At 38.8% G+C, this 26,334-nt stretch overlaps 1 protein-coding gene and 1 pseudogene across 16 annotated transcripts in view; both read right to left on the bottom strand.

Moving 5' to 3' along the window:
* The window catches only part of CARMIL1 (capping protein regulator and myosin 1 linker 1), a 340,308-nt gene that overhangs the window by 176,547 nt on the left and 137,427 nt on the right, over positions 1-26,334 (bottom strand). For 15 of the 16 annotated variants that reach the window (XM_003311043.6, XM_530908.8, XM_009450613.5 and 12 more), the window contains exons 3-5: positions 23,253-23,303; positions 16,859-16,918; positions 7,819-7,940 (exon numbers count right to left, since the gene is read on the bottom strand). In XM_003311043.6, the coding sequence (XP_003311091.2) occupies positions 7,819-7,940; positions 16,859-16,918; positions 23,253-23,303 (233 nt within the window). Of the gene's footprint in view, positions 1-7,818; positions 7,941-16,858; positions 16,919-23,252; positions 23,304-26,243 lie in introns of all 16 variants that reach the window. The other variant, XM_063812168.1, reaches the window with a different exon arrangement.
* Positions 8,022-8,142, bottom strand: LOC112209696 (small nucleolar RNA U13; annotated as a pseudogene).

Below are 26,334 nucleotides of genomic sequence, written 5' to 3'. Positions count from 1 at the left end.
TGATTTTTGTCTATTTTACCCAAAGGAACCTGTAATTAAGAACCATTATTTTAATACTTCGGGGTAACCATGTTTGAGAAGACATTATAATTAAAATGATATTACAGAATCTGGCAATTTGGAATGGTTCATCTTGGTTCAAAACCATCATCTGGCATTTTAATGGCATTATATTCTGTCTACATCAAGACAATGAAGCAGATATTATGCAAAGAAACAGCAAGGCTGTCAGAAGTAGGCGCAGCCATTATTCAACTCAATTAGGTAAACCTTGGACACAGAAAGCTGGACTTTTGTCTGACCTCATCTAGGATCACATTTCTCTTTTAAAATTCTTGCTTTGCTTCCATAAAACTGCAGGCCATGCTCTTTTGACGATACATAGGGGGTTCAGCTACTCAAACACAGGAAGAAAATATGGCAAAAATCTTTGACCGGAAGCTGGTGGGATTAAAAACAGGAAGCTGACAGTCTACAACTACAGAAAGAAATAAATTAATCTTGATGGTAGATTTGGAAACCAGAGCCTCAGCTTTACTCGAAAAACAAAAGTGGACATTCACACTCAGGGTTAAGGGGAAATCAATCAGAGAGTAAAGGAGGCAGCAGCTAGGGGAGACGTCTGTGCGAACCAACCTGCAGACGTGTCCAGCGGGGCCTTTTCAAGTAGCTCCGCTTCTTTACAGTTCTCATTTTTCTTTTTCAACTGAGATTTCAGGAGCTAAAGGAGTCTCATGAAACAAGTTCATTCATTTCCATAAGAGATAAAGTTGTAAAAACTAAATTTCCAGAAGGTAGGAACTGTTTCTTATCTATGCTAACACTGTGCACAGAAATAATAAGTGAGAGGAGAATCCACTCTACAGAAGTTGTTTTCCGCCTGTAGTGAAATGAGAGCAAGAAGCCCCATTAGTGTATTTGTTACCGGGCACCAGCTCACACACACATACACACACACACACACATACACACATACAGTGTTAAATAGACAGAAAGAAAGAGGATTTGTTGTCCAATAAGTACCATAAAAGGTAAACCAAAATCCTAAAACAAAACATAAGCAAGACATGTCTCTCACATGCAGGCAGCACTAGCGTTGATTCAGCATTTGCACTATATGCATTTAAATTGCACAAGACTCAGAAAATAGTTCTATGTGGCAGCAAGAAATAGCAAACTAGATGACAAACACACCAACTCTCTGTCCATGCAAATCTCATGATAAACTATTGACACAAAAAAATTATAGATTATTTTAATGTACTCACACTAATTGATTTCTTTAAAATTCAATTCCAATGCTCAGCCTATGCAACATGGCAGCTGTCTCCAGAATAGCACATGCTTTAATGCTGCAAGCCACACCACAACAAAAGGCTACCTACTGCTTTGCAAAGTGAAGAGACTACCAAAACACAGCAACCACCTTTCTTTTGTTTATATATAAACTCCTATTTCATCAGCTTTCTCCATAATAACCTCACATTTTCATACCTCATACCTGTATTAACAATATCATTTAATACTAAAAAAAAAAATCTAGCTTTGTTTTGGAGACCAGCCAAGGTTCTTGATAGTAGAAAAGCTGAAGGCCGTAACACAGAATGACTTCCTGAAGAGAACTGCCATCACAGACAACCCTGAGAAAACAGATGACAACACTGAAGCTCTAAACCCTTCCCTAGTTCACCCCATAGGGTTGTCACTGTCTGAGAGGTGAGGCCTCCAAGGACAGTCTATAGCAAAGATTGGAATGTTAACAAAACACACGATAACAGTGATTTGAGTTGGGGTGATTTTTAAATTTAACTTAAATTTTCTTCTTTACACATGTTCTCTATATTTTGAATTAAACTTTCCATATTTAATGAGGAGAAAATGTCATTTTAGAAGGGAAGGAGAGAGGGAGAGAGAAATATCCTAACATATATTTGGAGACAGGAGATGGGAAGAAAATATGACATGTAAATACTACAAATTTTAATTTAAATCATTTTTTTCCAACCAGCATTCTCTTAAGAGCTGATTACATATACATACACACACACACACATAGACACACACACACACACACACACACACACACATATATATATATATATATTTGTTTGTTTGTTTTGAGATGTGGTCTTACTCTGTCACCCAGGCTGGAGTGTAGTGGTGTGAGCATAGCTCACTGCAAGTTCAAACTCCTGGGCTCAAGTGATCCTCCCATTAGTTGGGAATACAAGCATATACCACCACACCCAGCTAATTTTTAAAATTTCTTAGTAGAAATGAGGTCTCACTATGTTGCCCAGGCTGTATATTTTCATATATTTGATTTGGATGATGGATGTTATTTTCAGAATTGTATATGGGTAAAATCAGAAATTCAGATCTTTGGAGGTATAGGTTCATTTATATAGAGTCATACGTAGAGTATTCAAGAACTGATTACCCAAACTGAGAATTTTCCAGGATCTAACTCCTCCAGATTCACCTGGTTCCTAATACCTCCTCATGAGACCCTTTTCTGTTCATCAGTCACCACCAGAGGTACCCTAAGCAAGGAAGGAGATGAGGACCCCCAAGACAGGCTCAGAAAATAAATTTGATGGGACAAATGAGTCATACAAGGTCTAAGGATTCTAAATATAGTTTCATATTCTCCAATTTATCATGAGTGGAATATATGACGTTACTGGAAACATATTTTATTTTGCATGTTCTATTGTGCATTATTTATATAAACAAATATTCCCCTGACTGATAGCTTTGACTTAAGGCATACTGGGAATGTAGGAGAAAAGATACGGTTACCAACTTCTCCACCCTCTCTAGTCACACAACCAATACCAATAAAATTGTACGTTTCCCCTCCCAAAATCATATAATGCCATCTAAGGAACTTCAAGAGTAAAGGCATAACATAGAAACCACAAAATATTAGGCTTATCGAGACAAGCTAACTGTGTGTGTTGGGTAGAAAAGAGGAATGCAAGTCAAATACATTTAGGTAATTTAATTCTCTGCCAAGGCATTTTCTAAATTATAATCTGCACCTTCTCTCCAATTGGTCTCTTCATGTGAATTGCCTTTCCTTTCACTACTCTCTCCTCTGAATTTTCTCCATCCGTTTGCAGTAAATCTCCTCTGCAAAGCCAGCCTGTGCTCATTCATCTCCCACTTACACCCAATCATCTCCTGTCTCATCTGCTTCAGGTTACCTCAGCTAATGAGTTCATGGTTTGAAGGCAGGGCCACTGTCTTCTGACTTCTCTATGCCCCATGGTACATCACCCAACAAGGTACTGGAAATGGATTAAGTGTGAAGTGTATGTGCTCATCCAAAACCTCAGTCAGTACCTACTATGTGCCAAGAACTAGGGATTTAAGATTAATAAAAACGTGGTCTTTGTTTAAGCAGCTCCCAGCCTAGAATGAAAGACAGGTGTGTTTTGTACTTTGCCTCTCACTTTCTCAAGGATATTGCTGATTTATTTATTAGGGCAGTCTCCAGCAACAAATCTCTCTTTCTACTGATCACTCCCCTCATTACAGCCATATGGTTTAAGCATATGCTTTTATCTCCCATTTTAAACACAAACAGAAATCCCCCGTAATCCCTCAGAGTGCGCTAGCTACATCCAATTTGTCAGTTCCCCTTAATAGCTGATCTTCTCTATGAAGTTGTCCACATATGCCACATCCATTTTCTCACTTCTGAGTTCATCCCTCAACCACAGCAGTCTGCCCTCCCAACCAGACCCTTAGACCTGCTCTCATCAAGGTGCCTATGTTATCCACGTCACCAACACTGGACACCTCTCTGCCTGCAGCTTGTTCAGCCCCAGCATCATTCTGCAGAGTCAGCACTCCTTCCCAGGCCCTGGTTTTTCACTGGTTTTCCTCCTACCTTGACAGCCAGTCCTTACCCAACTCCATTTGTGGCTCTTCCTAGTTTACCTGACCTCTAAGTGTTGAGCTCATTCCAAGTATGCCTCCTCTACACATCTTTCTCCAGGTGATGTTATCAACAGCCATGCAGTGAAGACCATCTTGTGCTCATGGCACTCACCTTTGCTCCAACTCCAGACCTCTCCTCCAAGCCCCAGCCTCACAAATCTGCCTACCTGATAGCCTCACCTAGTGGAGCTTGGAGGAGAGGTCTATGGAGGTCTTGTAGGTCCTAGACAAATAGATCTCAAATTCCACATGCCTAAAACAGAATGGCTACAGATCCCACCCCCCAGAAAATACTTGTCGCCCACCTACCCCAGGCCTTCTCTGTCTTGCTGTCATATTGGTCACCAAGTTATTAAAACCGGACTCTGAGGAGCCATCCTTGTTTTTCTTCTCTTTCTTTCCTCACTGCCCTTACCCACACTTACCTAATCCATCAGCAACTCCTGCATCCAAAATAAAGCTTACATCTACCCTCTCTCTTAATACCTAATGCTGCTACCTTTCTCCTGACCACAGTCATCTCTTGCCTAGATTACTACAAGTGTCCAAATTAGCTTTCTACTTCTACTCTTGCTCCGCCACCAGTCCATTCTCTTTAGCAGACAAAAAAAAAAAAAAAAAAAGATTTTCATAAACTATCTAAAGATTTATCTCCCACCCCTAAAATGTTACAGTGGCTTCCCAGGAAAATACTACTAAATCCCAACCTCTTTCCCACGAGGCTCTACATCAACTACATCTACATCACCAGGGCTGGTTCCAGCCCCCTCTTGAATCATTCCTCATCCCTTCCCATCTTTGCTCTTCATTATACCCCAGCCAAAGTGGATATCTTTCAGTTTCTCAGAGATACCAAGCCCTTTGTAGGCAAGAGAAATAGCATGAACAGAAGCCCTGGGAAGATGATATTCTTTGCTCTACTCTTATAGGGCAGGCGCCTTCTCTTCCACTAGGTCTGTTGAAGTTATCATGGCCACAGGGAGGCCTTTGGAGACAGAAGTTTATTCTTTATATGAGTCCCATCTATTTCTCTCACAGCACTTACTCAAAGGTACTGTTACTTGATTTATGTGTTTCCCTCTTTGGGGGGTTTGTTTCCCCAAGTTAAAATGTAAGTTCCACGTGGGCAGGGACCATGTTCACTGCTGGACCTCAACACTTAGCACTATGCCTAGCATATAGTAGAAAATCAATAAATAGTCATGGAATATATAAGTGTATGAACAAGCACTTACAACACAGTATGATGTGTACTAGTGCAGGAAGTGATCCAAAGTTCTTTGGAAACATGAATAAAGACTCTCTTTACAGATGAGAAGATACCTGAGTTAAATCTTTTGGAATTTGTCAGGATTAGAGCTATTATAATGGTGCTGAAAATATGAGAGAGCCTGATTGTGTTCAGGAACAGGAAAACAGTGGTATTCTGTGTCAGGCTATACAATTTACATTTTATCAGGAAAGCCAGCCATTTGAGAGCTTAGGCAAAGAACAGATACTGTTTGAATTATGAAAAGATAACTCGGATGACAGTATGAAGGATCACTTGCAAGAGAAGAACTAGAAGCAGGAAGACTAATTAGAAAGATGCAAGGGAGAAAGTGACTATGGCAGTGGAAATGAAAACAAGGAGAAAGAACCAGACCACGAGATATTAAGATAATATTTTTAAAAGCTTAGCAACCAATTGAATACGACAGTAAGGACCAAGAGATGAACACGGCTCAGCTTTTAACTTGTGAGACTATGTGAACAACAATGCCATTAATTGAGATAGAAATACAGAATATAAGCAATTTTTAGGGGGGAAAGTGAGGAGTCCAGTGTGGGACATACTGAGTGTGAGGTGCCTGGGGCTGTCCTTGTAGAGATGCCCTATTGGGCAGCTGGTAGGTGGGGACGAAGACCTGGGTACAGCAGAGGTCACAGATTTAGAAATCAACATATACATGGGAACTTTCTTCCTAGAAACAGAGGTGATTAATACTGGTTTAATATTTGCCTGAAGATTTTAACAAGAAGTTAAATGGAAGCTATAAGTGAAAATACTATTCTTACTCAATGTTCTCTGGGAAGAAAAAAATGGAAGAATCCAAACCAAAAATAAAAATGGTTAGTTTCTCTGAAAATCCTACAATACTAAACAAATAAGGCTGCCTTTTAAAGAAAATAGAGATTCTAAATATTGCTCTGAAGTGTCTTTAAAGTTCAGGGTATTATAAGCTCTTGCCAAGTAAGGCGGTGCTTAATAATTTTTTTATTTCATCAGTATTAATTTAGAAGGAAAGCGAGCACATTATAAAGAAACACATGTACAAAGTCGCATTACTGAAATGTAGTTTAAGGAAGATGGGTTGTAGCTATTGTTAACTCATGATTACCCCAGCTAGTTCTCTGGTGGCTTTAAGGATGATGTCGAACCCATTCCTAAGGTTTTGCTTCTTGGCAATTCCCATTGCCACCATGGATTCACTTCTTACCTCATCCAACCACCCACTGCTGCCCACACCTCTTCTCCAGAACTGCCTGTGTGTGTGATTAGAGACCAGGAAAGCTTGCCTTGAAGATACCTCATACCTGAAATTCTAGCCAAGCAGGAGTCAGAGGGCAGCCCCAGCTCACCCTCTCCACTCCACTGAAATGGAGGCCAGGGACACTTAGCTCCCCCAGCAACCAGCTACCCTGATAATCAGAGAACCACAAGACTTAAGCTTCAGGGAGGAAGGAGCCCAAGGTGAACAACCAGCAAGCACAGGGCCAGCCTTCCATTCTGGTGTGTTCACCTCCCACCACGTGGGGAAGGGAGAGAGCCCTGCGAAGGGCTGTGAAGGGAACTGAGCAGGCCTCTTAAGGCCAAAGAGCTTGAAAGGGAGTGTCTGTCCCCACTGAGCCACTTTTAGTCATCCATAAGGTTTAAATGACTAGAAGCCTAGGTTTTCCTGCTACTTTGTCTCTCAACTTGCAGGCCAGGCATTGCAGGAGGAGCATGTTTTATGAAGGGCACTGTTCCCAAAATTCCCCTCCCACCTCCACCACGCAAGGAACACAGCTAGCATGCTACACGTGTCTACGTGGGGCCTCCAGCCCTTCCCTGTATACACTTCTGCCTGCTGGGAGAGCAATGGGAGGGAAATTTTCTGCCATCTGTGAATCCTGTTCTTCTATCAGGAGGGTATTTTGACTATACCTATTATTTTAGGGAGCTTTCAGACATAAGCATCTCTTTGCCTTTCGCCTCAGTCAATCTAATTCCTCCATCCCAACAACCCACACATTCCCCAACTACAAACTCAGGTATCCAAGCCCATAATCCTGACTTTAAAAGCTTAACAAAAAATATGAGGGCATGGATGAACAAAATTTACTAATATGCCTAATGAGTATTTCAGAACACTAACAGGACAATGAAAAAAAGGGATTTTTACATTCAATTTTTTTAGGTTTCTTGTTCCTGAAAATAAAAAAGCAAAGAAAATAAAGCACTGTCTCTCTCTTCATCTGCATTACACTTGGTGCCACTATACAAAGCATGCAGCCCCTGGCACTCTGGTAATAAGCTGTGAGTAATATTCACACTCGTGTAAATCTGGAGTTATATTAAAAAGGTTACTGTTTTAGTCTTATGAGAAGTTAAAGGACTGCCAAATCCTTTCATCACTCAAGCTCTTTAAAGAATAAGACACAGCCCTGTAGAAATCCTCAGACCAAAACACAAGGGTTTTGATAAGGGTTTTGATATTTAATATTTAAGAGGAAAAGGAAGTCTGAGAGAGGAACTAAGTGAAGGAGTAAAAAGAAGGCATTGTTGTATTTGCCGTTTTGAGGAAGAACAGGTTCGCTGCTCTCCTCACCCTGCCCAGGGAAACTCACACTGGAGAGAGGCCAGGAAATATCTTCCTCAGGCAGGTGCCTATGTGAGCCAGCACCTCACTCACGTCCTCGGGCGACGCCATCTTCATGGAAATGCTGCACTTCTCAGTTTCCACAATCATCTGCAAGAACCGGTGGGACACTTCTTAAGAATGAGTCCAATTCCTTCCGTTTTTAATTATTTTAAATATTGTAAACTACATAGTCACACAGATATATACTAATACAATATTAGCTTTTTTTTCTTTAACAAGGTTCGAGGGTAGCACATCTCACATACGTGCGTGAACACCCAACCATCACGCTCATGAACTACAAAAGGATCACAATATTAGCTTTTAAAGAAGCACTTTCTTAAAATAATGCACTTAATTTAAGACTCAAAGAAGTGTTTGGGTAGAGGGTGGAAGTACTGTCAGAAACATCTAGAAACTGAAGTAAGTGTTTCCAAGGGCCAAGCTGGCAGATTCAAATAGACTCCCATATGATAGAGACTGAACTCCCACATTCAAACACGACTTCTCCTTTTACCAAGATTTTGTCCTGAGCTGCAGTCTTACAAAGTTTTTATATCCCTGCTATGTAGTGTAAGTATGGCTATATCATTCTGTGGGTACCCATAGGCAATCTAAAAGCTACCTTTAAAACACACACACACACATTTTAAAGACAAGAAACCTTATCATATGCTTAAATAAAATGTTAAAACCTTTTGCTTGGGAGCAAAAGAGAAATGCTTTTAAAAGTTTCGATCGGCAGGGCACAGTGGCTCATGCCTGTAATCCCAGCACTTTGGGAGGCCAAGGCAGGCGGATCACAAGGTCGAGAGATCGAGACCATCCTGGCCAACATGGTGAAACCCTGTCTCTACTAAAAAGAAAAAAAAATACAAAAATACAAAAATTAGCTAGGTGTGGTAATGCATGCCTGTAATCCCATGTAATCCCAGCTACTCAGGAGGCTGAGGCACGAGATTCGCTTGAACCCAGGAGGCGGAGGTTGCAGGGAGCCGAGATCGTGCCACTGCACTCCAGCCTGATGACAGAGCAAGACTCCGTCTAAAAAAAAAAAAAAAAAAAAAAAAAAGGTTTTGAGCTTTCTAAGAAGAGGGGATACTTGGAATATTAAGGTAACACGTTAATAAAATGTTTGGTGTTAGGTTTAGTGTTAGACTAAGATTCATTCCTATAATTAATTGCTGGAGATGTCCAAAACATGTCAAAAAATGTTGAGACTGAGACAGCTAGTCCTCTAAATAAGTACAAACTAACTTGTGAAAAGGAGGACAGGTCGGTCACAAAAGGGGCAAGAAGTTGAAGATGTACACATTACAAATAAGAAGAACTTCAACCACCTAAAAAAAAAAGATGCCATTTTCTTTAATCTCAAAAACATTCATGTAAACTGGGTGTGGTGGTGCATGCCTATAACCCCATAAACTCAGGAGGCTGAGGCAGGACAATTGCTTGAGCCTAGGAGTTCAAGACCAGCCCAGGCAACATAGCAAAACCCCATCTTCCTACCCCACCAAAAATTCCCATAAAATGCAATCCTCTTAGATTATCACTTCTTCAAAATATCTGCACACGTTTACTTCCTGTTCTTACTTTATCTATACAAAAATATGATGGAGAACACTTTATAATGTGCAATGCAGTTTTTAGATTTTGCCTTACATTTTCCTGAAATTAGCCCAAACTGAAAATAATAATAATGTAAGTATTTCAACATATGTATGTCAAAATGAAAAGTAACGCAAGGTATGTCAAAATGATGAGATCAAAGAAAAGGATATAAATAATGTAAGTGTTTCAGATGTTATTTTTCATAAATACCTCTAGAAGAATCTGTCAACGAGTATTTGATAAATACCACTTCTGTGCTAGTTAGTTGTACATAAAAAAATTAAAATTCCTATTTTTCAGTGCATTCCTCAAGAAATGAAAGGCAAAGCCTTTAAAATTCTCTAGGCAAAGGCTCCATTTGTTTTCTAAAAGCTGGTTCAAGAGGTATTCCTCTAGCAAAAGACATCAAGCATTACTGTACCTGGAGGCTAAACAACCCAGTAGTCTATAAGATGTTTTAAGTAAGACTAAATCTACTTAGTGAAATTAGGCTCATATTTTTCATATGCACATATCTGTGCATATGCATGTTTTTAAAAGCCAGACACTTTTGATGTGCCATTGTGTCTGTGCTCTGCACCCTACTCCCAACCTTCCCACCATGGGTAATTATATTTTTCACTACAGGGGTACTTTTACATTCTTCACATCTAGCACATCTATTCAGTTCACAGTTTGGGTGCGAGTAATTAGTAATTAGCTTATTCTAATTCCACTTAATCTTAACACCTAATCATCTTTAATTGCACAGGATTGAATAGAATGACAGAGAAGAAAAAAAGGTGACAGGTGGAGGAAGAAACGAGGCCTTCAATTCAACCTTACAAGCAAGCACTCACACAACCCCGTGTAATATGTCACCACCTTTGCATAATGTAAAGACTGCAACAAAGTGATGGAGGTGAAACCAACACAATAAGTCACCTCATCAAAAAAGAAAAAAAGAGCTTCCTATCAAATACTCTTTTCCCTCCCACTTCAGCTGGGGAGGAACAGAATGTTGGAAACACATTTTCTTTAGACACCTAGCAGGATATAACCCATGATATCTAATATACATTTAAAATAATAATTAGAGATATAAGCCGTAGTAACTTATGTATGATTCAAATTTCCCACCCCACTCCACTGCCTTTTTTAAGGTCGAACAACCTGACTAAACTTCAAGGGCAGCACGTTTTACTAATCCCCAGCTAACAGACCTGTGAGTTGTTTTTCTCTCCTCTGTCAGAAATATGTGGTGGTGGATGGCTTATCCATCCATGTGTGGTGGATGGCTTATCAATATCATTCTGTGACACAGCAAACAATTAACCCTATAATTCAAGAAAAAATCATAGCAGGTATTCAGTTGTACAAAAAAAGGTCCAAAAATTGTATAACTATAAAACTGTATAACTGCTGGCCTCAACGTAAATACCATGAAGGCAATAAAACTCGAGCACCACAAAATAATGTGGCATAGAGACTGGTAAAATAAGATAAAGGTTTCCAACATTTCTGAAGAAAGGGGAAAATAGCAATAGTAAAAGTCACATTTCGCTAACTCAATAGAGCAATCACTCACTCTTAAACACAATGCAGTAGGTAAGTCTCAGGAATTTTATCTGAGTTTATGAACTATAATTAAATCATAATAAAAAATAGCAAGGAGAAAAAAATAAATCCCAGAGAACATTACAAAAGAATTCCTAATCAAAGCTAGATTCTGAGTGCCACTGGTAGACATTCCCATCCTCATGATTTTATATAAAATAAAATCAAAACTAGAGGTCACTGGTTACACAGATCACTGGTTCTTAACCTTTGGAATGCAACAGAATCAAATGGTGCACTTGTTAAAAAAACAAACATCCACCGCAGATGTATAGAACTGTAACTGTCCTAAGTATATATTGTGTGTGTTTGAGGAGAATGAGGAAGTATGATGTGACAGAGAGAAGGATACTGCTGAAAGTGTATTTTTAAAAAACAATCACAGGCAGTTCCAAAACACAGCAAATTTTGAATACCATTAGGTTACTAGTATTGCCAGTCTCTGAATTGCTAGGCCATTTACAGAAGCAGTGCCAATGTTCACTATAATTTCATCTCAAAGGTCCATACTCTGGGTCAAAGTTAAATTGAAGCACTGTTGTAAAGCTATTCATTTGGTACTGACACTGACAGGGGCTGAGACAGACGGCTTTATACACAGTTCCTCTGAATGGTACGCATATTGAAAGGGGCAAGACTACAAGTGTGGTAAGACCAATTTTGGCAGCCACATGGGAAAATTAGTCTTGCTGCATCAACACTCTTTCTCATAATTAAATAGCACAGTGAAATCATATTTCGAACATAACCTTGGCATTAACATTTCGCTAATGCCCTTCTGCTCCCATCCCAGCTCTCAAATCATAAACATTCCTGAATTAAGACCACCGAGAAGACCCTTGTTATGTCATTATGTCATCATTCACGAGTGATCATTCACTCCTACATATGTTTGACCATTTGGGCAAACATATGTTGCTGCGATTTTTCTTTCAAACTCCAGTTTCTGGAAAATGGTGAACACATAAAATAAAACATTGCTCTAAGATGAACTGTGGAAAAGTTCCAAGAGTTTGTATGAAATCTCAAAAAACATAGTGACAATTTTGACAATTTTAAAGAACATTACGAACAAACTCCACATACGCACAAACACACACACACATTTTCTTTGTAGTTTTAAAAGCTAAAACAAAAAGTAGAAGGAAAGGACAAAGATCAGAGCAAAAGTCAATGAAATAGGAAATAGAAAATCAATGAAATCAATAAAGAAAACCAATGGAACCAAAAAGAAAGTTGTTAAATGACGAGTTAGTGGGTGCAGCGCACCAGCATGGCACATGTATACATATGTAACTAACCTGCACAGTGTGCACATGTACCCTAAAACTTAAAGTATAATAATAATAATTTTAAAAAGTTGTTTGAAAAGATAAAAAAAAATTGGTAGACCTCTAACCTGACTGAAATGGAAAACGAGAGAGATAACCAAATTACCAATATTGGGAATGATATTCTACAGATATTAGAAGTATAACAAGTGGATATTATTAACTTTATTTCAATAAATTCAACAACTTACATAAAATAAACAAATTTCTTAAAAGACACAAACTACCAAAGCTCATTCAAGAAAAGATATATAAATGGATCTATATCATTAAGGAATATTAATAGAATTTGCAATTTAAAACCTTCCCAGGTTGGGCACAGTGGCTCATGCCTGTAATCCCAGTACTTTGGGAGGCTGAGGGAGGTGGATCGCTTGAGCTCAGAAGTTCGAGTCGAGCCTGGGCAATGCAGAGAAACCCTGTCTCTAGGAAAAAATACACAAATTAGCCAGGCATGGTGGTGCATGCCTGTAGTCCCAGCTACTTGGGAGGATGAGGTGAGAGGATCGCTTGGTCCCGAGAAGCGAAGGTTGCCATGAGCTGAGATTGCACCCCTGCACTCCTGCCTGAGTAACAGTGCGAGACCCAGTCTGGGAAAAAAAAAAAAAAAAAAAAAAAAAAACCTTCTCAAAGAGAAAACTCAAGGCCCAAATAATTTCACCAGTAAATTTAAGTAAACATTTAAGACAAAAATTAATACCACCTCAACAGAAAAAATTTAAGAGAAGGAAATACTTCCTCCTCTATAGAGGAGAAATATATAGAATCATTCTATAAATCCATGATTCTCTAATAGAGAAGCCAGCCAAAAATGTTAAAAAAAAAAAAAAAAGACAAACCAATAACTCCCACAAACATCAGTGCAAAACACTCTTCACAAAATTTTAATATTTGGAATTCAACATTAAAAAAATAATATATCATGGCTCACGCCTGTAATCCCAACACTTTGGGAGGCTACGGCGGGCGAATCACAAGGTCAGGAGATTGAGACCATCCTGGCCAACATGGTGAAACCCCATATCTACTAAAAACACAAAAATTAGCTGGATGTCATGACGCGTGCTTGTAGTCCCAGCTATTCGGGAGGCTGAGGCAAGAGAATCATTTGAACCCGGGAGGCAGAGGTTGCAGTGAGCCAAGATTGTGCCACTGCACTCCAGCCTGGTGACAGAGTGAGACTCCGTCTCAAAAATATATATATAATAATAATTATATATCATGGCCAAATGAGACTTATCACAGGAATCAAATATCTGATATTCAAAAAATTAATCAATATAACTCATCATTTTAAGAAGCTTTAAAAAAGAAAGAAAACCACACAATAATCTCAACAGACAGAGAAAAAACATTTGCCAAAATCCGGCACTAATTCCTGATTAAAACTCTCAACAAACTAAAAATAGAAAGATACTTCTTAAACCAGATAAAGGGCATCTATTTTAAAAACCTACAGCTGACATCACACTTAATGGTGAAAGAATGAATGTGTTCCCTCAAAGACTAGGAAAAGGACAAGAAGATTTGCTCTTGCCACTTCCATTCAGCACTGTCTTATAAGTACCAGAACAATTGTCAAGTTCTGAGTTTTTACCCTACTTGTAGGCCAGTAAGTTAGCCTATTAGATGTTTCATTGATGCTGCAGAAGACAGGAGATGCCTGGGTCAGAGACATAGGATTTTATGATTCATGGTACAACAAAAGGCATGTGTACCACATTTGGATAGATTCCCCTGCCCTCAAAGTCCCATATGGTGCTTCAGATGGATGCTTGCACACACAGTAGGCTGCTGACAAGAAAGGAACCCTTGGACATTGGAAATCTACTGTTTTCATGGTAAGAAGTAAGCAAGCCTGTTCTTTATTCAATGGAACTATTCCACCATCCCACAAGATGCTCATTGCAATCAACCCTGAGAAATAGCCTGGGCAAAGAGAAGTCACGGCCCTAAATTCCTGGCATACCCAGCAAAATATGTAGGAATTGCTCCACCAATGGAGGAATATCTCCCAATAGCAATAAGACTAGACAAAGAAATAAAAGGCACCCATGTTAAAAATAAAAGGTACCCATCCATATTCACAAATGACATCATCTTTGTAAAAAATGATGAAATCTATTTTTAAAAGCTACTAGAACTAATACGTGAGTAGAGCAAGATAGCAGGTTACAGGATATAAGGTCAATATGCAAAAATCAATTATATTTCTAATACCAGCAAGAGACAACTGAAAACTGAAATGTAAAAAATAACATAATTTATAGTAGCATCAAAAAATATTAAACACTTAGGAATGAATTTAGAGATATGTAAGACCCGTACACTGAAAGCTACAACAAAATACACTCAGAAAAACTGAAAAAGACCTAAACAAATGGAGAAATACATAGTTTTCTTAGGTCCGAAGACTGTACATTACTAAGATGTCAGCTCTTCCCCAAAGTGATTTAAAAATTCATTGTAATATCAGCCAAAATTCCAGCAAGCTTTTTATAGAAACTGAGGTGTTTCTAAAATTCGTATGGAATTGCAAAGGACCTAGAATCACTAGAACAATTTTGAAAAAGAAGAAAAACATTGGAGGACTAACACTATCTGATTTCAAATTTTGTTGTAAACAAGCCACAATAATAGAGTATAAGAGTGGCATGAAGATAGTAGCAAGGAGACGGGATTCAGATTCCAGAAATAGATTCACACTTAAACGGACTACAGAATTTCAACAAAGGTGAAAACAAGCTCAGTGAGGAAACAATAGTCTTTCAAACAAATGTTACTGGAACAAGTGAATATAATACACATATGAGAAAAAGAAAGACAAACTAAAAAAAATTTTTGATCTATACATAGCTTTATATTCAAAAATTACTTCAAAATGGATCATAGGCCTACATGTGTAACCTAAAGCTGTAAAACTTCTGGAAGATATAGAACATTCTGTGACCTTGGGTTAAGCAAAGATTTATTCAATATGATACTAAAAGCACAATCCATAAAAGAAAACATTGATAAATTGGACTTCATCAACATTTAAAACTTCTGCTCTTTGAAAGACACTGTTAAGGGAATGAAAAGACAAGCCACCAGACTGAGAGAAAATATCTGATAAAGGCTTTGTATCCAGAATGTATTTTTTTAGAAACTCTCAAAATTCAATAAGAAAACAAACAGCCCAATTTCTGTAATGGCAGAAGGAAATACGTGATGGCAAATAAACAGATAAAAAGATACTCAACATGTTCTGTCATTAGGGAAATGCAAATTAAAACCACAATGAGAAAGCACTACATACTTGTTGAATGGCTAACATTAAAAAGACTGACTATACCAGTGTTGGGGAGGATGTGGAGGGACTACAACTCTCATATGCTGCTGGGGACAATGTAAAATAGTACAACCACTGTGGAAAAGTGTGACGGTTTCTCAAAAAGTTAAACATATAGCTACTATACAATTCAGCCATTCTACCCCTAGGTAATTACACATGGGAAATGAAAGTACAGGTCCAATCAAAAACTTGTACTTAAATATTCATAGCAGCTTTATTCATCATAGCCAAGATGGCAAACAACCTAAATGTCCCTCACATCAGGCGAATGGATAAACGAACTGTAATATAGCCACACAATTAAACACTACTCAGCAACAAAAAGAATAAACTATTGAGACATGCAACAAAATAGATCAATCTCAAAATAATTAAACTGGGGTTGGGGGAGGGAGAGTATTAAGAAAAATAGCTAATGCGTGCTGGGCTTAATACCTAGGTGATGGGTGGATAGGTGCAGCAAACCACCATGGCACACATTTACCTGTGTAACAAACTGGCACACCCTGCACATGTGCCCCAGAACTATAAATAAAATTAAAAATTAAAATAATAATAATTAAATTGAAAGAAGGCAGACAGGAAGAAGTATACATTGTATGACATCATTCATATAAAATTTTTAAAATGCAAACTACAGCAACCAAAAGTAGATACCTGCAGATTGACTGCAGGTGGGGAAGAGGGCAAAGACAGAGTCATACATATGTCAACACTTACCAAATTGTACACTTTAGTTTACTGCAGTTAGTTATAGCCCAATAAAGCTATTTTTTAAATCTGCATTTTAATAAATCCAAAAAATTCATTTATCACTATATTCCCACTAAGACCTTATATAGTACTATACAACTGCTATGAAATTTTAGTGTTAAAGCATGTTGTACAAACTCTATAAGGAACAGTACTCTCACGTTTACACTGCCAGTTATCATAAGAGCTAATTAGTTCTTCACAAACTGAGTTATGGAGAATGTGTTTTCCTTATCAGAATGAATTCCCAACTCCTGTCCACACAGCCAGTGTTGAGTCTCTCATTTCGAAAATTTCATCTTCCCTAATCTTGTTTATCCACATTGTCTCAAGCAACATTTTAGGGTTTCAGGAATTCAAGAAAGATCATGATCTTGCAGTGATCCGTTTTTCACACTCACCTGAGCTGACTTGCTGCAAATGACGCCATGAATCTCCAAGTAGCTGAAGGTTAACTCGAGCTGCAATTGAGGGGAAAGGAGGAAAGAAAACACCTGTAATGAGGGTTTTAAAAAAACATATAACTCAAGGTAAAAAAAAAAAAAAAAAAAAATCCTACAACTAGAAACAGCCCAAGAGCAAATAAGACATTGGGCATCTTCTGAAGGCGGGCTGGTTTAATATCTCCATTCATTCAACAAGATAGAAACATGATTTATCAAATTTCAGAAAAGGTGTTACTTACTTTACTAAAAAAGAAAAGAAAGGAAGCTGCATGCCCAACTTTTAAAATTATATCCAGAGACAAACACAATAATAGAAGTTGGTGTAAAAGCAATCACAGTTTTTGCCATTAAAAGTAATAGCAAAAAACGCAATTACTTTTGCACGAACCTAATAAGTTTTTGCACTTAACCACTATTTATTCATTGAGAAATGAATGTATGGAAGGAACCATCTAAACACTTTTTTCCCTTTTTCACTTCAAAATTTTGCTTCAGAAAGTCCTATCAGGATAAAGTCAATGTTGTTTTCCCCTTTTTTCTAAACCTTTAGCTATTTGTTACACTCTGACCACTTACCAGAGTCAGCCGTCCTTCTACTGTCTTCCATAAAAATGCACAGTTTGAATGGATTTAGAGAAATAAATCTATACTTATCCTAATTAAATCCATATTTACACAAATACAATATTTAGGAATTTTAAGTTGTGCTTAAATGAAATACACAGAGTTAAACAAAAGTCCTCTTTCTCTGCATGTAAATAAATGATGATTTGTTTCCTTTCTATTTTAACAAGTGCCCCTCTCTTCTCCTGTAATCAGCAGTTTTTTTTTTTTTCTTTAAAATATCCCCAGTCTTTCACTCTTTACCTCTTTTTCCTGATAAACAGCCACTAATCTTTCTTCCCGGATTTTCCCCATTTCAGCAAATAATCACAGAGCATGGAGCTAGAGACAGTGGGGGACCAAGTTGGATCAATTTTTTTACCCTCCCACATTAAACCGAGAAATATAATGATAAAAGAACACATCCAGAACCAAACCCACAAGAGATTTAGTTCTGCTCCCTGGTGGTATGTTGTACCATGATACATTGGTAGAATAAATTTTAGAGCAGAAAAACGCTGAATCTCCAGTTAAACATCTCAAAGTATACTGATGAAGTTATTATTAATAGTGGGGAGGGAAGTAAATACTGGGCAGAAAACCCCTGAATCTCCAGTTAAACAACACGAAGTATACTGATGAGCTCTGGAAGTAGAAAGAGAACTCATTCATTCATTATTCACCTGGTCAACTGACAAACACTTATGAAAAGCCCACTATGTGCCAGTATTGGAAATACAAAGAGTACTGAGACGTTTGTTTTGTCCTCCAAGAGTTAAATGCAGCACTTAAGGCACATGTTTAAAAGCATTAAATTAGAGTAGAAGTTTCTTGCCTATCATTATCAAGATCTATACATAATTTGGTTTTGAAAAGTCATTTAAAGCAGGAAATTATTTTCTAAAAAGTATACATACCTTCCTTCATTATTTTAATTTAAAGTTTATGAATAAATATTCATTCACTACCCTTTAATACTGTGCCAAAGTTTTTCTTTGAGTTAAGCCCACTGGCTGGCTCTCCAGTGGCCTTTCTGCATAAGCCATACTCACAAGTATGGCTTCCAGCTTCCAATTTAAGTCTCTTTAAAAATGCAGAACTGCAAAATACTTGCAAAGTAATATGACAGCAGACGTTTTCTAGATTATTATGCTCCTCACCACCCCTCCCCCAACTATAAAGTTGTCTAGTCTTTAAAACAGCAATTTAAGCAATTCACTTTCATCAATATTCAATGTCACAGACACTCTTCTTTTGCACTCATATTTTATTGCTACATAAAATGTCTTTCACTAAAATGTTGCATTAAAAACATTTGCTACTATAACTGCTATAAACAGGTTTAGGAATAAACCCATGACCCTCAATGAGCATCTCATTCAGTGGGTGGGAGCAGGTGTGAATAAGTGTGAGCAGGTACCCTCTCTTACATGCTAACAGCTATGAAAATGCAGCTAGCATCAGTCAGCATCATCAGGGATAGGAATGGCCACCTTTGGTCAATTTGGCTCAGCAAGATTAGTTGGAGGTCAATTAAGATGCGTCTACTGTATCTGAGTGCTGTCCCTGGAGTAGAATAACAAAGTGCTGGGGAGCCAGGAAAGATTGGTGACATTTCATCTAGGCCCTGAAGAATGACTTCAAGTTCCTCAAGCAAACAAGGAGTGTAGAGGGAAATTCAGGCAGAAGAAAAAGAATTCGCAAAGGCATCGAGGTGTTAAAAGAACTAGGACAAGGAAGAAACTAAAAGGAGCAGATCCTGCAGTATTAGTAATCAACAAGGATGACTGGCTGAGTCTGTGATTAGTTGAAGTCCCAGGTTATTATTAATAGTGGGGAGGGAAATCTCTAAAACATACTGAAAGACGTCACAGCAAGGTTCAAATCATTCTCTCTTATCTCATCTATGGCTATTTTTATTAGGCCTTTGCTCCTGGTCCCCGCAACCCATCATCCACTCCACTCCAACCCACCCAAAGACAGTTTAAAGAATGTCACTGGATTAGATTTATGGGCAGGAAGAGGCAGGAAGACCAGTTAAGAAGCTGAGGCAGATGTAGGCTGCATGAAGACTTGAGGACATTTTTCAGTTAGAAATTACACTAATTAAATATCACCACAGAAATTAGTGAATCATTAGATAAGAGGAAAAACTTAACCCAGACTGTCAATAGCTTTTCCACCAATCTCTTGCTCACCTCACACCCAAACCCTCGCAAGACAGTGCCCATCCCACAAGCAACAGAGCAGATCTCAACGTGATAAAGAGCCTGTTCTTCAGTAACTCCCGCTCTTCCCCAGGCAGCAGTCCATGCTTCAGCTCCTCAGCCAGGCCTTGGCCCTGTCCGTCTTTCTGAGCTGTTTCCCTCCCACCACCACCTCCTCCACAATCCTCAGTCCACACTCCAGCTCCCCAAATGCACTGTGGTCTTCCAAACTGCTAAGCCTCTTGCCCAGTATAAAACCCTTTATTTGCCCGGCTGATGGGTGATTTTTCAACTGGCCCTCTCTGCAAACCCTTCTTTGATCTCATAATTACCCAACCCCCGAAAGAAAAGTTAGGGCCTTTTGGGGTGATGGCACAGTTCTATTTCTTTATCTGCGTGTGACTGCAGAAGTGTTTGCTTTGTAGTTAATTACTGAGATGCACATGTCCGTTTTGTGCATTTGACTATATATGTTGTATATTTCACAATAAAATGACAAAAGAAAGATGTTTAATTAATCAGCTTCCAAAGAAAAGACATCTATGTCATAGTCAGTGCTTTACACTAATGTTATAAATATACTTATTTCTCCAGAAAATTAGTATCATTCACATTGGTTTTACTTCTCAGTCAAGACTTAAGGTGGCACATGAAAACCAGCCTTCTCTAAGGGGGAAAGCTGCAAGCAGATCACTTTGGAAGAAAATCTGCCTTTCTTTATTTGTGATGCTGACAATATCAGAAATCAGAACCAATGTTCAAACTACCCTGGCCAGGCTGGCTGTGAAACATTATATATATCACAGGACGGAGCCAAGCCTTTCCTCAGGGGCAGAGCAAGGAGGGGGCAGAATAAAGTCACATAAAGTCATCCAGCAGAAGGCAGGCAGGTGACTTCACAAGAGGTAACACACTTCCACTGTGTCACAATGTGTTAGGGTATGCATATTTTTTAGGGGTCTTCTATTCAATAGGGTGCTTGAATATTTTCCTAAGCCCATAAAATTTCCTTCTGTAATTAATATCTTACCAGTGGGATAATGTCTAATTAAAGTCCTCATATCACGCCTTCAGGTATTTTAATGTAGAGTTTAGTCCAACTTCATTGACCTAATTTATTTATAAAACATAATAAACATATAGGCTCATTTTATATTATCTAAAGGGGCTTGGGCCAAAAGTCTCATTTCTTGGAGAAACTTTATAAAAGTTAACATTTGTATGATCGGGAGGAAAAAAAAAAAGGCCACAGATATCCTAAGCCTATAACTAGCAAACATTGCATTGGCATCTTCCCAAAAGTCAGTGCAAATCATGAGACTCCAAGTCCCAAAAGATCCATTTCATTTGTACCAATAACATTACAGCGCCCTAACTTGGCACCTAAGTCAGAATTTACAAAACAGTGGCTAAATGTTAAATTTTAAGAAACAAGAAAGGACTAATGAGCAAATAACACTGCGGCCCAAACATCATAGCACGATAAGGCTGAAAGCATCTACCAGACCTTACCCATTTTCCTGGATATGCAGGCAGGGGAAGCAGTTCAGCTCAGTAAAAAGTCGAAATAAGTAGCACATGGTGAGTCTAATTTCTCTTTCTCCCATTCACTACTTTTGAATCTTTAGACTAGCCAACTTCACATCTTTTAGCTATTTTCTTTTTTATTATTTTATTTTATTATTATTATACTTTAAGTTTTAGGATACATGTGCACAACGTGCAGGTTAGTTACATATGTATACATGTACCATGTTTGTGTGCTGCACCCATTAACTCGTCATTTACATTAGGTATATCTCCCAGTGCTATCCCTCCCCCCTCCCCCCACCCCACAACAGTCCCCAGAGTGTGATTTTCCCCTTCCTGTGTCCATGTGTTCTCATTGTTCAATTCCCACCTATGAGTGAGAACATGCGGTGTTTGGTTTTTTGTCCTTGCAATAGTTTACTGAGAATGATGATTTCCAATTTCATCCATGTCCCTACAAAGGACATGAACTCATCATTTTTTATGGCTGCATAGTATTCCATGGTGTATATGTGCCACATTTTCTTAATCCAGTCTATCATTGTTGGACATTTGGGTTGGTTCCAAGTCTTTGCTATTGTGAATAGTGCCGCAATAAACATACGTGTGCATGTGTCTTTATAGCAGCATGATTTATAGTCCTTTGGGTATATACCCAGTAATGGGATGGCTGGGTCAAATGGTATTTCTAGTTCTAGATCCTTGAGGAATCACCACACTGACTTCCACAATGGTTGAACTAGTTTACAGTCCCACCAACAGTGTAAAAGTGTTCCTATGTCTCCACATCCTCTCCAGCACCTGCTGTTTCCCGACTTTTTAATGATTGCCATTCTAACTGGTGTGAGATGGTATCTCATTGTGGTTTTGATTTGCATTTCTCTGATGGCCAGTGATGGTGAGCATATTTTCATGTGTTTTTTGGCTGCATAAATGTCTTCTTTTGAGAAGTGTCTGTCTTTTAGCTATTTTCTAATCACTCACCTACAATGTCACTGTGAGAATTAAATGAGACTGTATCCTTACATACTTAGTAAATAACTTATTAGATTCTAGCAATAACAGAAACAGAGGCTTTGCAGCCAGCCTCCCTTGATTAGAATCACACATGTGCCACACTCTAGTGGAAGTTTAACCTTGGTCAAGTTACTGAACCTCCTTGGGCCTCAGTTTTCTCATCAATAAAAGGGATAATAATAAGACTTACAGCTCTCATGAGATTCTGTTAAGGATCAAGTTATCTACTAAAACAACACTCCAGTAAATGTTATCACCTTTTTAGGAAAAAGATCTCAATTTCCTATGACCATTCAGTCAATATCATATAAAAATGATAAACTCCTTTTAGTTAACATAAACAAAATAAGTCATTATCATGATTAATCCACAAACGATCAGTTCGAATTTTGCACCAAGTAATGAAGGACATCTTATGAAAAATGTTATATATCTCTTTTAAAGAACAGAGTGGCATCTTGTTATTTCTTATAGGCAACATCAGAGTAGACGGAGAACAGCTGAGATGGTTACATTTCTGGTAGTGTATTCTTTGGAGTTATGAAAGTTATTCCCCACATGTCTGAAGTCTTAGAAAAATCTGCCAGTACTGATCCGAAGGAAATAAGAAGTAGACTTGAATAAAGTGGAAATCAAGCCCCAGTTGAGAAAGAAAAATAACTGGGACATGGAGCCTTAGGGACATAGAGCACAAAATCCTTCACTGATTTTCTTGGGATGCCTTTACACAAAGAGAGGGAACAAAGAAGTAAAAAATATGTTTCTCATTACAGCCTTTAGGTGCTTCTGGGAAGAAGGAAGGAAAACTTGAATGTGCTAAGAGAAATCTGAACACAGCTTAAATCAAAAGTCTATGTAAGTGAGGTGTGTGTGTGTTGTGTTGCAGTATATGAAGGAATATGTGTGCACACATGTAAGAATGCATGAGTGACTATGCATGAGTGGGTATGAGTGAGTGTGAGTGCAGAAGGAAGGACTTCAACAACACTTACCTTGGTGGGGATTCGCGCTGTTACAAGGAAGGCTCGGCATGATGTAAGCACCTGTAAGACAGAAGCAGCAGCATCAGTATAAGCACCAAAAAGTGGGCCCAGTGGGCTTTGGTGTTTCCACGGGACTTTAATGATACTGAAACCTCAGAAGGCCACATGGCTTGGCTCCTGTCATGTAAGAAGAATTACGAGCTGGGACAGCTTCTTGGTCTCAGAATTAGTTTTAACTTAAAGAGTCCCTGTATCAAAGTTCTTTTAGAACAAATCACAGGTGAAATCTCAAGATGAGAAATCTGTCAGCAGCCCAAAAACCCAACAGATTATTCAGATTAAGTAAAACAGGTCTCTGTGATACTAAAATGCATAAGATACATAGTCACAAGTCTCACTATATCAACAGTAAATTTAATGGAAAAAAAACAACAACTAAGTACTCATTTGCACTTCCCAAATTACAAACACCACCCACCTTTGCCCTCTTGCTTTCCATTCTTTGTACTCCAGCTAACATTTATATAATGCACAGAGCGAAATCAGGCTAAGCTTCCAAAAAATCATCCCTAACTTTGCTTCTCAGCTGTGCCTCTCTCAGTCTTAGAACATTTATGGAAGTTTCCTTTTTGATACACAGCTAAGAACATACATACAGCCTGTGGGGTCCCATATGCCTATAGGTTCCTTTTACTTAGCAGAGGCCCTCATGAATACTAAGGGGCTGAGCTAGGAGTTCAGATCTTGAGCCAGGATCCCACATCCATGAAGCTTACTACAAAACTTTCCACTCTGCAACTTTGAGATTTGGACAGGCCTCATGAGTCTTTTCAATAAAGAAAGAAAACTCCAAGGCTTCTCAAGTCCTGATGGGAGAATTGCCCTCTTTTCATTTTCCAAATAACTTCCTTGTCACTAAGCCTGTATTTAGCAAGTGGTGCTTATTTAGCAAGTTATGCTTATGTGCTAGTTCAAGAATGCTGGATTAGAACAAAACTGTAGAAAGTTAAGAACACTGGGACCTCAGGTTGTTAAAGGACTTATCCAAAGTCAAACAGCTTTACCCAGACACAACCCCGGGCTCGAATGGCTAAGCTGAGCACAGAAAGTGAATCAAGGCTGTGCCCCTGTGGCGTGCTTTATACCTTTCCCTAGTCTCCCAACTCCAAATAGAAACAATGCATTTTCTATAAAATCTTTCTTTGAATAATCATATGTCATCACGGTAGGGGATAACTCAAGCCAGAACTATTTATGAGACAGATGAGAAGAGAAGTAATCTGACACTGGCTGGGAGAGTGTGATAAGAGCAGGTGAGGAAAGTTGAGGGAAAAGACACAGCCCATTTCAAGACCTTTCATCCAAATGCCACCGTCACAGTTATTCACAGGATCAATTTTTACCTGGTATCATTTTTGTGGCTTGATTTTAGAGTTGGCATGCCCTAGGAAGCCATTAATAAATGACTTCTAAAAGTGTAGGCAACAAGTGCCTTCTCAATGCTACAGGCAGCATGTCAGTCTCATAAAAATGTGGGCAACAGATGATGTCTATCTTTGAATATTCCATATATGCTGTGAGCCAAATCACATCTTTTCCCTGAGGAATTTATCTTTTTTTATTTTTTTTACACCCTCCTAAGGCCTTGGGGGCAAGGAAATGGGACAAAGCACCAGGCAGTAGAAAGGAGAGGGACAGGGATGAAGTATGGCCAGGATGAGTGCGGGGAGGTCAAGTCCAGCCCGGTAGTAGCAAGACTGGCTACATAATCTGTAGGGACATTGTTCAAATATGATTAAGAATTTCAAGACGATAACAATAAGGCATTAACCCAATGCAGGGAAATGATGAACTCATTTCAAGGTCATATAATTAGGGGAGAAACAGAATTCACATGCTTGGGATGGAAGGCATCCTGCTTGTAGGGTGTCCAGCTCTTTCTGTTTGCACAAGATGTTTCCAGTTTCAGGGCTGAGAATCCTGCATCCCGGGAAACTGGGACTGTTGGTCAACCTACTAGCTTGAATTTTGGAATCAGAAAGACTTACATTCAGATTCTGGCTCTGCCACTTTCTGGCTGCATTTACCTGTTAATGCCAAAGCCTGTGTCCTTAACCACCACAATATGTCTACATGTTATTACTCAATCGTGCCTCCTTGTGCTCTAGCCCCTGGTGGATGTGTCCTGTGCAACTGTACAGATTGCAAGCCATAAAAGCTGTCCCTAAGCGTTGCTACTCTTTGTCGAGCATTTTCTATGTGCCATGAATAGGTGAATATCTTTGAGGAGAGTGGCACGCTTAATCCTCACAACAACTATATTTGATGTCATTATTCCCATTTTTCAAATGAGTAAATTGAGACTCAGTGATGAACTGACTTCAAGGTCATTCAATTAGAGCAGAAATCGTTTATAAAAGCATCAGAGTTCAAAAGGTCCTTAAGAAGAGTATGATTTAAATCTTACAGCTTTGTTAACACCAAAACCAATGTTCTTAACCACCAGGCTATATTTATATGTTACTACTCAATCCTGCCTCCTCGTGCTCTAGCCCCTGGAAGATCAGTTACAGTGAAGGTAGGAAGGGATAGCCCAGGGCAGCCATGACTGGAAGAGATCCACAAAGCTCTCAGCTTGAAGGAGTACCTTTTTCAACATTCCAACAGTTTTCAAAATGCTCTTTTTAAATCCAAGTATGCCCTGGAGAGCTGAACTCTTCTGTCATCAGCACTAGTTAATCTTTGGCTAATACAGCAGTACTCAGGGAATTAAGAGTTTGCAGGCCTTTTGCAAAAGGGCAGGAGATCATTTTGTTGCATGAGACACACAGGGTTGGATAACAGGCATCGGATAATCAAAAGAAGCATGACAGTAATAAAGAGGAATTTGGAAAGGGAGATAAAAGGCACCAGAGATACGCTTGGCTTGCACTGCCATTTGCCTAGGTCTGGGGAGCGGAATAGGAGATTAGAACTCATCTTAAAGGATGAAATATTCACCTTCTCTGAACTAAGCTCCACAGTGCATCCAGCACCTTCTACTCCAGTTTAGCCCCAGGATATGACCCCTCTTTCAAATACTGCTCCTCCC

The sequence above is a fragment of the Pan troglodytes genome, chromosome 5 (assembly GCF_028858775.2).
Source record: "Pan troglodytes isolate AG18354 chromosome 5, NHGRI_mPanTro3-v2.0_pri, whole genome shotgun sequence".
In the NCBI taxonomy this organism is placed as follows: domain Eukaryota; kingdom Metazoa; phylum Chordata; class Mammalia; order Primates; family Hominidae; genus Pan; species Pan troglodytes.
The sequence above is the reverse complement of the archived record's forward strand: the minus strand, read 5'-3'. Positions and strand labels throughout refer to the sequence as shown.